Source organism: Coenobita brevimanus, chromosome 104, assembly GCF_032717465.1.
Source record: "Coenobita brevimanus isolate Jiangsu-jjx chromosome 104, ASM3271746v2, whole genome shotgun sequence".
In the NCBI taxonomy this organism is placed as follows: Eukaryota; Metazoa; Arthropoda; class Malacostraca; order Decapoda; family Coenobitidae; genus Coenobita; species Coenobita brevimanus.
This window is the reverse complement of record NC_137057.1, coordinates 48921913-48934412: the sequence shown is the minus strand read 5'-3', so window position 1 is coordinate 48934412 and position 12500 is coordinate 48921913. Positions and strand designations below refer to the sequence as shown.

Genomic DNA, 12500 nt, shown 5'->3' with positions numbered 1-12500 from the left:
GCCAATAATCACCAATCTTTCAAGTGCATCTTCGCCTCGATAAAAAAAAAAAAAAAAAAAAAAACTGAGTGTAGTCCCAGTCCCACCTCCAGCACATAACATGTCCCCCAAATAACAAAACTCTTCCACATACTCAAGAGGCTCACCAGCAAGATAATCCTTTCACGCCTGACAATCTCTACATGCTCTCTCTCCGACACACCGCACACACGAAACACCGTTATTTCGCAGTCTACCTCTAATAACACCAAACCACTTATGCACCCACCCATGACAAACGCACAAGATGGAACCACCTCTCACACCCCCTTGGTAAACTGCACATGGCCACTCTCCCTCCACCCAACAGACATAATCAATTTCGCCCTGTTCACACCCACTCTCAAACCCTTGTGCCCCACTCCCCCCTCCACTCCCAACAGTCCTCTTCCACCTTCCCCCTTCACTGTCCACACTGTTGTTTTCTCTCTCTCTCTCTCTCTCTCTCTCTCTCTCTCTCTCTCTCTCTCTCTCTCTCTCTCTCTCTCTCTATATATATATATATATATATATATATATATATATATATATATATATATGACACCCATTTGGCTAACCCTGTGCATTTCCATTAAGCTGAACTGAAATACGATAAAAACTGCCTGGCATATTCTGACGCCTCCACGCCCCCCAACACACGACAGTCTCACTCCGCCACCATCGCTCGCTCGGGTGTAAAAAGGAAAGTAGAGTAGAACATTAGGCCTATACTATAAAACAAGGATACCAATTTTGCATTACAGTATAGCGTAGGAACCACTGATATATATATATATATATATATATATATATATATATATATATATATATATATATATATATATATATATATATATATAAGGTGTATGCAGACTCCATGAGGCGCTTAGCTGATGTGCTCATCTCCGTAACATAAGCCTTTGAGCCTGTGGCGGGTTATTCATCCAATATCCTGGCACATAAGGCCATTGCATCATCCGGATTACCATAGTTACCTCCCCTAGGTGTTACCCTAGGTACCCATTTTACCTACCAACCCACAGAGGGTGAATGGACACCTGAGTAGAAGGATAACGATTTAGGCTATCGAGGTTTGATACGATGATGATAGTGTCTAATGTCTTCTAACTTGGCAGCTACTAATACGGTGGGGTGTGTTGTGATGTAGCCCTAGTGTCAGTCACGAGCAAGTGGTATGGGAAGAAAGATGATCCATAACAGTGTCACTAATATGCTGCACAAGGAAAAAAAAATGGTCCAAGGTGAACCAAATGTAGGATGGAATGGTGGTGTTTGGAAGTTCTATATGGCTGTATGGTGAGTTGTTGCATTAGATTAACGCTAGACTATGCTGCTCATCGCGAAGAAGTGCAATGAGAAAGATGTAAAACTGCGAGAAGACAAAAACCTGGGCCAAGTTAAGGTGAAAGAAGTGTAGGAAGGCGTGGTGGTATCTGGAAGTCCTCGGCATCGACCCGATATAAACAACACGGCCAGTGACTGAGAGAGGCAGTGCAGGAGGTTTGGGAGGGGAAGGAGTACGTACGTTTAGACTGCATACCGCAGATCATTGCTGGTTGTCTATATATCAGCGTATGTTCAACCTGCGTACCGTCCATCATTACTCTTTGTGTTGAAAATGTGTGACTTTGTATGAAGGATACGAACACAAACGCGGCCAGTGGATGTAAGGTGTGAAGGAGTAAGTAAGGGTGAGATTGTACCTACGTTTAGCATGCATGCCGTAGATCATTGCTGTGTGTGCCGGGAAGTATTTGTGAATTTATATAAAGGAAGAGAGAAACAGACGCATGCACTGAGTCAGGGAAGAGTGAGAATACGTACGTTTAGCCTGCATGCCGTAAATCATTGCTGTTTTTGTCAGTATGTGTAGGTGAGACGGCGAAGGAGGTAGGATTGCTGAGACAACATTTCTTTAGCCTGCATGCCGTAGGATATTGCTGTTTGAGTCGGAATATATTTGTAATAGTTTAAAGTTAAGATGAAAGGGTCGATGTGAAAGAGACAGCAGTGTGTGCGTGTGTGTGTGTGTGTGTGTGTGTGGAAATGTGACTCAATGTGACTACTAAGCGCGTTTGAAGATTTTGTAACACCGAAACAACTCTTCCTGGGCAATTCGTTCTACATATTAAAAACTAATATTAACTTGATGTAGTGCTGCCTACTTCTTCCTTAGCCTTTATCATTCTTTTTCTGTGCCTGCCCCTCCTCTCTTCCTATTTCTCCCATCTTTCCTGTCACTTCTTATTGCTTTTCTTTCCTTTTCAGGTGGCTTTACATTGAGTGACAAGCCTAATAGTTTCCTGTAAGCCAAGAAACCATTTACAGCGCTGGGTGGTAACCATATAACCAAACCATACGTGCTCCCTACGTGTCAGCAAGTGGGTTGGTGGAGGGTTGTGCCCCTCCCCGTAAAGCAAATAACTCAAAGTCAAATGGCCACCCCTTACGGGATTGTGGCGTCTGGCAGTAGATAGATAATTTATTATTATTATTATTATTATTATTATTATTATATTAACCTCAGGATCCTTATGTACGTTGTTGATGAAAAGTTATCAGATATCTGTTTGAAAATGCCATAAAAACAACGTACTGTAAAGATAGCGTTAAAGTATTGGACCAAATAAATCGCTAAAGAGGAGGTGCGACGAACGACCACAAGTACACGGCCGAAGTATGTCCGTGGTGTAGATATCGACTAGGAGAGGAAATGGTGAAGGAAGGGAGATAGTGACGCGTTGCTGACTCGGGAATAATCATGTGAGTGTTTGAGTAGTGGTAGTACTATTACTAGTAGTTGTAGTAGTAGCAGTAGTAGTAATAGTAGTGGTGATGGTGGTAGTAGTAGTAGTAGTGGTAGTGGTGATTGTAGTAGTGGTTTTGGTGGCGGTGGTGGTAATAGTAGTAGTAGTAGTAGTAGCGATGGTGGTGGTGGTGGTAGTAGTAGTAGGTTGGCGGGGAAGTGATGAAGAGGGAAAACTTTGGCTTAATAATCTCATCCTGTAGTTTTTACTGGCCTTGGGGATTTCCTAACACATTTGCCTTGGTGATTTATTCAGATTTCGTAATGCGCTCTCCCTAGCGATTTATTTTGTATATTACACCTCCCTACCGTATTTTAATCCCACCTACACACGCTACCATGCACCTAACACCTCTTCCTCAGCGATTTATTTTGCTTATTGCACTCTGAATTTACGCTGGAGTTTTGCAAGTATCTTTTTAAAGGGAGTTAGACTGAGGCTTTCCTAACATCTCTTCCTTAGTGATTTATTCTGCATATTACACTTAATTTGCGGTGAAGGCATTGTAGGACCTCTGTTATAGCGATGAGGGTAAGGAAACTTCTCAACACCTCTTCCTTACCGATTTATTTTGAGATACGGTTGGTTAATATCCTTTTGTACGTAATTTATGCAGAGGGTGGCGATATTGAAAGGATTTATATAACACAAAATAGGACAGGAAGGTGTAATAAACAAAATAAATCGCTTAGGAGAAGGGGGTTAGGGATCTTCCTTAACACCCCTTCCTTGTTGATTTGCTTTTGGATATGGTTGATTAATATCCTTTTGTACGTTATTATTACGTTATTTGTACGTTACGTTAGTAGGGTAGTGAAAGATGAAAATGGTAGATTACTAGTGGAGAAGGGAGAAAAAGTGAGCAGATGGAGAGAACACTTTAAGGAATTGTTGAACATAGAGAATGAAAGTAATGCGAGTATAAGTGGCTGGGGAATGGCTGGGAGAAGGAGGGAGGAGAGAAGAGAGGACGAGATCAGGAGGATAGAAGTAGTGGAAGCAATGAAGAAAGTCAAAATAGGGAAAGCCCCAGGAATTGATGGAGTGTGTGGTGAAATGCTGAAGCATGGGGGAGAGATAGTAGTAGAATGGATGTGGAAGACGTGCAGATTGGCCTGGGAGGAAGGTAGAGTCCTGGAGGATTGGAAGTCATGTATAATTATTCATCTGTACAAAGGAAAAGGAGAAAAAGAATTGTGTGGTAATCACAGGGGCATTTGTCTTCTGAGTGTAAAAAGAAAAGTATATTGTAGGATACTTACTGACAGAGTTAGGGAATTAATTAACAGATGAATTAGCTGGAGAAGAAGAGGGAGGTTTTAGGAAGGGAAGAGGTTGTGTAGATCAGATATTCATCCTTAGATCTTTAGTGGAAAGTTTCTAGAGAAGGGAAAGAAGTTGTATGCGGCCTTCATGGATTTGGAGAAAGCATATGGCAGAGTGGACAGACAAGGAATGTGGAAAATACTAAGAATATATAGAGTAAAAATGAAGTTGATGAATGCCGTGAAGAGTATGTATGAGGGTGCTAAGGCAGCAGCGCATGTGAATAGTGGACAGAGTGAATTTTTCTGTCTGAATGTTGGATTGAAACAGGGATGTGTCATGTCTCCATGGTTATTCAATCTGTATATGGATGGGGTTATAAAAAAGATACAAGGTAGAGCAGTGGATATTGGATTGCCCTAATGAGAGAGATACAGAATCTGGAAACTTCCTGTACTGTTGTTTGGAGATGATACTGTGTTGTTAAGTGAAGATGAACGGGAGCTGCAAGGCTTGGTGGATGAGTCTGGGAGAGTGTGTAAGAAACGGAATCTAAAGATGAATGTAGGGAAGAGTCAAGTTATGGTCTTCGAGAGAAATGAAGTCAGTGAATGTACAGTGAGGTTGGATGATGAGGAAATGGAAAATGCGAGTGCATGTAAGTACAGTACTTGGGTAGTGTGATGAGTAAAGATGGAAGTTTGAGGGATGAAGTGCTTGAAAGGGTTCAACAGGGAAGAAAGATTGCCGGTTCTCTGAAAACAGTAATAAGAACTAGGGAATTGAGCAACGAGGTGAAAAAGTCGCTGCATGATAGTGTTGTAATACCAGCTCTAACGTATGGAAATGAAGCTTGGACCTTGTTGGAAGGAGTCAAGAGTAAGACCAGTGGAAATGAGCTATTTGAAAAAATCGTGTAGAGTTACATGGAGGGACAGACTGACAAATGGGGAAGTGAAGGAGCTTGTGGTATGGAAGTGGATGTGATAGAAAGCGTTAGGAGAAATACGCTGAGTTGGTTTGGACATGTGGAGAGGAAGGAGAGCGAGAGACTAGCGAGGAGAGTTTACGTTAGTGAGGTGGAGGGAGGGAGCGGGAGGAGGAGGCGAGGATGAGATGGAGGGATGGAGTGGAGAGGTATATGAGAGAGGGGGGTGTGAGATGGGGGAAGTGCAGTGAAATGGCGGGGGACAGGGCGACATGGAGGCGATTTGTTTGTGGCCACCCCTTACGGGATTAAGGCGTCTGGCAATAGACAGACGTTATTTATGCAGAGGATGGTGATATTAGAAAGATTTAAGTAACACAGGAGAGGATGGTAAGGTGTAATAAACAAAATAAATCGCTTAGGAAAAGGTGTTAGGGAGCTTCCTTTCCCGACGAAAATACAGAACTAATAGCTAACCACATCTGATTTTATACACGTGAGAGCTTCCTAACACCTTTTCATAATTGATTTATTTCATTGCTCACTGCCAGAATAGACAATACCACGGCTTAGCGTCCTTTTACATAGCACTTCTTCGTGACTAACATAATAATCTAGTTAATCCATTGTTGCAGCTCAACATTCAAGATGGAGAGACGGCAATTTTACGCCAAGTCAAAGTGAACGGAGTGATGGCGTAAAATTGCCATCTCTCGAATGCTAGTCACGAAGAAGTGCTGTGAGAAAAGATATAGCTCCGTAGTACTGCCCTATTTTGCCACCGAGCTACGGGAAATAAACTTTGAAAGGACGGAACTCACCAGAATAGTCACGAAGAAGTGCTGTGAAAGAATCTCGGCCAAGTTAATATGAAAGGCGTATAGGTTGTACGGTACTCTATATTAGGGCTGTCGCTTATCGCCCTTATCTATGGTTATCGTTACGTAAAGCTAGCCCATGAGAGAGAGAGAGAGAGAGAGAGAGAGAGAGAGAGAGAATTTGTATGGGTGAATGCATGACAGATAAACAGATAGGTTGCGAGAGAGAGAGAAAGAGAGAGAGAGAGAAATTCGTAGGCTACTCATGTGTCGGAGTGTGTGTGTGTGTGTGTGTGTATTGTATGTGTGCAAGTATGTATGTGTACATGTATATGTATGTGTACCTTTATGTGCGTATATGTATGTATGTATGTCAAAGCGGTATTTCGTCATTCCACAAATCTTATCGTTTTCATCTCACTCTCGACACACACAGTTTCCTCTTAAAGTCTAATCATTATCAGTGCTTTTTAATACCTCAGAAAAAGGACGGTTTTTCTCCCTTCTTCCTCTTCAGACGCTTTTTACCTGCGTCATGGGGGGTTAGGTTTTACCCTCGTTAATTGGTTTGTCTGTCTGTCCGTCTGAAATAATTTTGGGCATCGAGGTCCTGTTTAATGGCTTTCTAATTTACAGCTGTGGAGAGACTTTATCAACTGTAGGGGTTTAATATAATGGTAGTGTGTATTATTATTATTATTATTATTATTATTTTAATACAAGTATATAATAATAATAATAATAATAATAGTAATAATAATAATAATAATAATCCATCCATCCATCCATCATCCTATCCTACGTTGCCCCATGAGGAGCGTAGGAGCCCGAGGCTAGGCAGTTGGTCCTGACATTTAAGATGAGAGTGAATAATAATAATAATAATAATAATAATAATAATAATAATAATGATAATATCAGGTTAGGAATATTAGCCAGCAGAGGAAAGTGAGACGTGAGAGAGGTGGAAACTCCTATGGTAACTTTTGCACCGTACTGTAGTTCACGGTAGGATGGGCTGGAGGTTAAAGTCAAGGCCATATAGTCAATCCAAGGCCTCTCTCTCTCTCTCTCTCTCTCTCTCTCTCTCTCTCTCTCTCTCTCTCTCTCTCTCCAGAAAGGGCAGGGCATAGTATTTCCCGAGGATGGAGGAGGAGGAGGAAGTAGGGAGAAGGAGAGAAGGAGGAGGAGGATGGGGTGGAGAGGACGGAGAATGAAAGGCTGTAGGGAAGTGTATGTGAGTGAGATGGAAGGGGAGAGGGAAGGAGGAGACCGAAGATGAGGTGGAAGGATGGGATGGATAAGATGGGAAATGAGAGACTGACTAGGAGAGTGTATGAGTGAGGTGTAGAGGGAAGGGGAGGGGGAGACAGGATGAGATTGAGGGATTGGGTGGAGAGGTATATGTGAGACTGGGGTGTGAGTTGGAGGAAGGGCAGTCAGATGGCTGAGGACAGGCTGATATGGGGGTGATTTGTTTGTGGCCACCCCTTAGAAGATTAAAGCGTCCGGCAATAAATAGATAGACAGATAAACAGATAGACTATATAGCAGACACAATAGGCACTAAGAAAAAATGCTAGATAGACAGACAGATAGATAGATAGACAGATAGATTGATAGATAGATAGATAGATAGACAGACCGATAGCAAGAAGCGTACCCATTATCACCACAACACGCATCAAAAAGCAGTATGTAGTGGCTTCCTGTGAGGTAAGACGGTGGGCATCTAAAAATACACGCTACGCAGTCTTACCCGCATTCTCTCTCTCTCTCTCTCTCTCTCTCTCTCTCTCTCTCTCTCTCCATGTTTCGATGTATCCTAGGTCATGTGGTGTTACAAAATCCCATTATAGTTTTCATTTAATTGATTTTTTACTGATATTCAAAAACCAAACCTTATGGACCTCATTTTTTTTTTCTCTGGGTAACCATTTTTCCATTTCAGTCACTCCATCAGTCTCTCAATCTCTCCATAAAATTCTACATAGCCTACTTTTATATCTCACACTTCATGAAACTTTTAAAAAATGCGGTGTTCCAATATTTTCTTAGATTCAAAGTGGACCCGATGATATATTAGGATTCCATTGATAATTCTGAAAAATATCCTTAGAGAAACCTGCCTTACCTACCTGTCTATCTCGCAAACCCAGTACTTCATAAAACTAGATACGGCGTTCCAATATTTTCTAGGTTTCAAACTAGGCAGAGCGATGCATGAAAATTCGGTTATGCCTGGGAGATCCATTTAGTTTAATAATGTCGTCCCCCGTCCTCTGATTTGGGATATCCATTTAGTTTTAAAATTTTATCTCCATGTGCGCGGGAGCTTTATAAAGGTGAAATGATGCGGTCTACCTCAGTTGCCTCTGTGACGGTGAAGAGGAAGGTTCTGCGCCGGGTGGCTGGTGTGGTGAGTAGGATGTGTGCTGAGTAAACATTCCTGAAACGGGACAGAAAAGAAAACAGGGGCGTTCTTGGGTCGCGTGTCTTGCTGGGGCCATATTACCACCAAAGGGGGGATGAAGAAATGGCCGTGGGGAGCAAAGGAGGGGGCGGGATGGGCTGGGAGTTGAGTGTACGATGGAGCTGGGGCAGGAATATATACCCTATAAATATGGGAGTTGTGCGAAGGAAAGAAATGGGCGTGGGGAGGAAAGAAGTGGGCGGGATGGGCTGGGAACTGAGTAGTGCGTGGAGCTGGGGCAGGAAATATATACCTTTTGAATATGAGAGTTGTGCGACGGAAAGAAATGGGCGTAGGGAGCAAAGGAGTGGGCGGGATGGGCTGGAGTCGTGAAGGGGAGTGGAGTGGGGTCTTGAGAGTACGGTCTGTGAAAGTGGGCGTTCTAGGACTCTAGGTTTGAGCGCTGTGAAGGTGTATCTCATTTTGAATTTTCGCTAGAACATGAGAAGCTTGTATTGCTTTCACATACCGTGCGTCGTAGTAAAGGTATGACTAGGGTGATGTTGAGGGTGGTGTTTGGTGGTGTGGTGTTTTGTGGCGTGGTGTGGTGAGGTGTGGTGTGGTGTTTTTTGTGTGGTGTGATGTGGTGAGGATGGTACTTGTTTGGTTCTATGTTAATCTAATGTTATAACTCGGCATTCAAGATTAAGGATGACAGTTTTAAGTCAAGTTAGAAAAAAATAAAGAGTTGCTGCTCAATCTGGGTCCGCCTGGCCAAGCAGACCCGTCGACTGCAGGTAAGCAACTGCCTCGAGGGGGTCGTCCCACAGGTTCCTTATACCGCTCTGTTGTGTGTGTGTGTGTGTGTGTGTGTGTGTGTGTGTGTGTGTGTGTGTGTGTGTGTGTGTGTAACTGAGGAGGGCTGGGTGATGTGCTAAGGAGGGCTGGGTGATGTGCTAAGGAGGGCTGGGTGATGTGCTAAGGAGGGCTGGGTGATGTGCTAAGGTGGGCTGGGTGATGTGCTAAGGAGGGCTGGGTGTTGTGCTAAGGAGGGCTGGGTGTTGTGCTAAGGAGGGCTGGGTGATGTGCTAAGGAGGGCTGGATGATGTGCTAAGGAGGGCTGGGTGATGTGCTAAGGAGGGCTGGGTGATGTGCCAAGGCGGGCTGGGTGATGTGCTAAGGAGGGCTGGGTGATGTGCTAAGGAGGGCTGGGTGATGTGCTAAGGAGGGCTGGGTGATGTGCTAAGGAGGGCTGGGTGATGTGCTAAGGAGGGCTGGGTGATGTGCTAAGGAGGGCTGGGTGTTTGTTGCGGTGTTGTTATGTCTGAAGGTTGGATGTTGTCAGTGGGTTTGGTACTGTTTGTGTGGTGATTGTTTTGTGTGTGTGGTGATTGTATGGTGATTGTTTTTATGTGTGTGGTGATTGTGTGGTTTTGTGGCAGTGTAGGTAGGTTAGGTTAGGTTTTAGGTTAGGTTAGGTTGGGTTAGATTAGGTTGGTTTAGGTTAGGTTGGTTTAGGTTAGGTTAGGTTAGGCTGGGTTAGGTTAGGCTAGGTTAGGCTAGGTTATGTTGGGTTAGGCTAGGTTAGGTTAGGTTAGGGTAGGGTAGGTTAGGTTGGGTTAGGTTAGGTTAGGCGAGGTTAGGTTGGGTTAGGTTAGGTTAGGTTAGGAGCTTGTGTGTTGTTGTATGGTGTAAGGCTGTAATGTCATCATCAAATCAAGCCATGTATGTATGCCGTTAGGGTGTAGGCGTGTCATGCATGTATATATTGGATGCGAAGTGTGAGTGGAAGAGTAGAGCGAGCAGAGTTACCGTGCATGAGAGAGAGAGAGAGAGAGAGAGAGAGAGAGAGAGAGAGAGAGAGAGACGTCGAACGCAAGTATGCACCGATGAGGAAGGAGGATGGATCAGAGAGAGAGAGAGAGAATACAAGGAAAACAAACAGCAACAGACTTTCTGGTCCTTTCGAGGCTGTTTGTTACAGAGTAGACTATGACTACGAGATCTGATTTGCATGCTGAAGGACAAGGATAGTAAAGCAAAATCACTAACTGTAACATCATTGTTGCCCTCTTCTATATGAACTGGGGAGACTGCAGGAATTGTAGGTATGTTTTCTGTTGTAAATACTGACGCGAAGAAAGTATTAAGAATTTTTGCCATCATAGTTTCATCATCAGTGTGCTCTCTGTTATCTGTGAATTATTATTATTATTATTATTATTATTATTATTATTATGAGCCCGAGTTTTGGAGTTATTACCTTTTTCTTATGTAACTGAAAAATTGGGATTTGAGTTACTGATACTGGCAATATGTGCCTCAAGGTCGTTCTTATTGCGTTTAATTAATTTTTTGTCTTTCCATCGAAGAACATCGTATTTGTATTTATCACTTTGACTCTGGGATTGTATTTTTTATAGGCAAGATTTTTTGCTACCAGACAGTGTTTAATTTCGCAGTTCCACCATTTCGGTTTAGAATTTTGGGCAGAGAGAGAGAGAGAGAGAGAGAGAACGCAAGTATGTACCGTGTCATCAGAAGAGAGTGAGCACCGATGAGGAAGGGGGAGGACGGATCAGAGAGAGAGAGAGAGAGAGAAAGGGAGAGAGAGAAAGAGAGAGAGAGTAAAAGCATGCATTTTTTTCCTGTTACAGTTCGGGATGGTTACTCCGCTACAAGCCCCCGGTGTGGTGAAGGCTGTGGTGGTGGTGGTGGTGGCGACGCTGTGTTTTGTATCCGTCACCCTTACCTACCAGCGCTACCAGCCATTCATGGGTAATACTACGGAAACATTGAAGCGTAGGGTTTCTATCTATCTGTCTATCTATCTATTGCCAGACGCCTTCATCCCGTAAGAGGGGGGCCACAAACAAATCGCCTCCATGTCGCTCTGTCCCCCGCCATTTCACTGCCCTGCTCCCAGCTCACACCCCACTCTCTCATTTACAGTACTTCTCCACTACTCCATCCCTCCAGCTCATCCTTGGCCTCCCCCTCCCTCTCCCTTCCTCCACCTCACTCGCATGCACTCTCCTCGTCAGTCTCTCACTCTCCATCCTCTCCACATGGTTATCCTCTCCACATAGGGTTTTAGTGCTGGGTGATTTCTATATTTTACCTTTATTTTGAATGCCAGGTGATAGATAGATAAAAAGATAGATAGATAGATAGACAGATAGATAGGGTAAAGCTATATAAACATTTAGCGTAGGCTTTCAATGCTGGATGATTGTTATGAATATTTTACCTTTATTTTGAATGTCAGGTGATAGATAGATAGATAAATAGATAGATAGACAGAGATAGATAGATAGATAGATAGGATAAATAGATACAGGGTGACCCAAAATGAATGCAACCCAAATAGGTGTATGTCATTTATACAGCTGATAAGAGATGTGATTGATTTTTGTACCATGTAAAGCTGAGTTGACACCAAAACAGTCCTGAAAGTTTGGGTCTTGTAGTTCCAATGGTCTTTTTTCTATGACCTTTCCAAAATGTGTGCCAAATGACCATCTCGACTGCGCAAGCACTCCTGAATGCCACACTGTCAATTACGCGGGCACACTCCTCTCTTGGGGTAGCTCTGATGTTGGGCTTGTTTTCTGTATTCAGGTCTTTGGAGGCGATTTGTTTGTGGTCACCCCGTATGGGATTTAAGGCGTCTGGCAATAGATAGATAGATAGACAGGTCTTTGGAGTTGATCAGTCTATCCCTGGGTAGTTGCCGCAGCCACATCAACGTTTGGTGTGAAGTGTGTGGGGTGAAGTGTGGTGTTTGAAGTGTGTGGTGTGAAGTGTGTGGGGTGAAGTGTGTGGTGTGAAGTGTATGGGAGATGAAGTGTGTGGGGTGAAGTATGTGGGAGATGAAGTGTGCGGGGTGAAGTGTGTGGGTGAAGTGTGTGGGAGATGAAGTGTGTGGGAGATGAAGTGTGTGGGGTGAAGTGTGTGGGAGATGAAGTGTGTGAGGTGAAGTGTGTGGGGTGAAGTGTGTGGGAGATGAAGTGTGTGGGGTGAAGTGTGTGGGAGATGAAGTGTGTGGGAGATGAAGTGTGTGGGGTGAAGTGTGTGGTGTGTCCCCTAGAACCTTTGCCCCCTCCCTCCCACTACAGAGGCCCTCACGTCTTCTTATAGTGTGTTATGACTTGTATTCCTTTTGGTTCACCTTGTAGATAAGATATAGCTTTTGGTTCACCTTGTAGATAAGATATAGATGTAGATAG

The 12500-nt window shown here is 43.6% G+C and overlaps 1 protein-coding gene across 1 annotated transcript in view; it reads left to right on the top strand.

The window, feature by feature from the left end:
• Positions 1-10934: 10934 nt before the first annotated feature.
• Positions 10935-12500, top strand: part of LOC145416115 (lactosylceramide 4-alpha-galactosyltransferase-like) — a 7649-nt gene continuing 6083 nt past the window's right edge. Inside the window, exon 1 of the mRNA XM_080285207.1 lies at positions 10935-11049. Within this exon, the coding sequence (XP_080141333.1) occupies positions 10935-11049 (115 nt within the window). The remainder of the gene's footprint in view (positions 11050-12500) is intronic.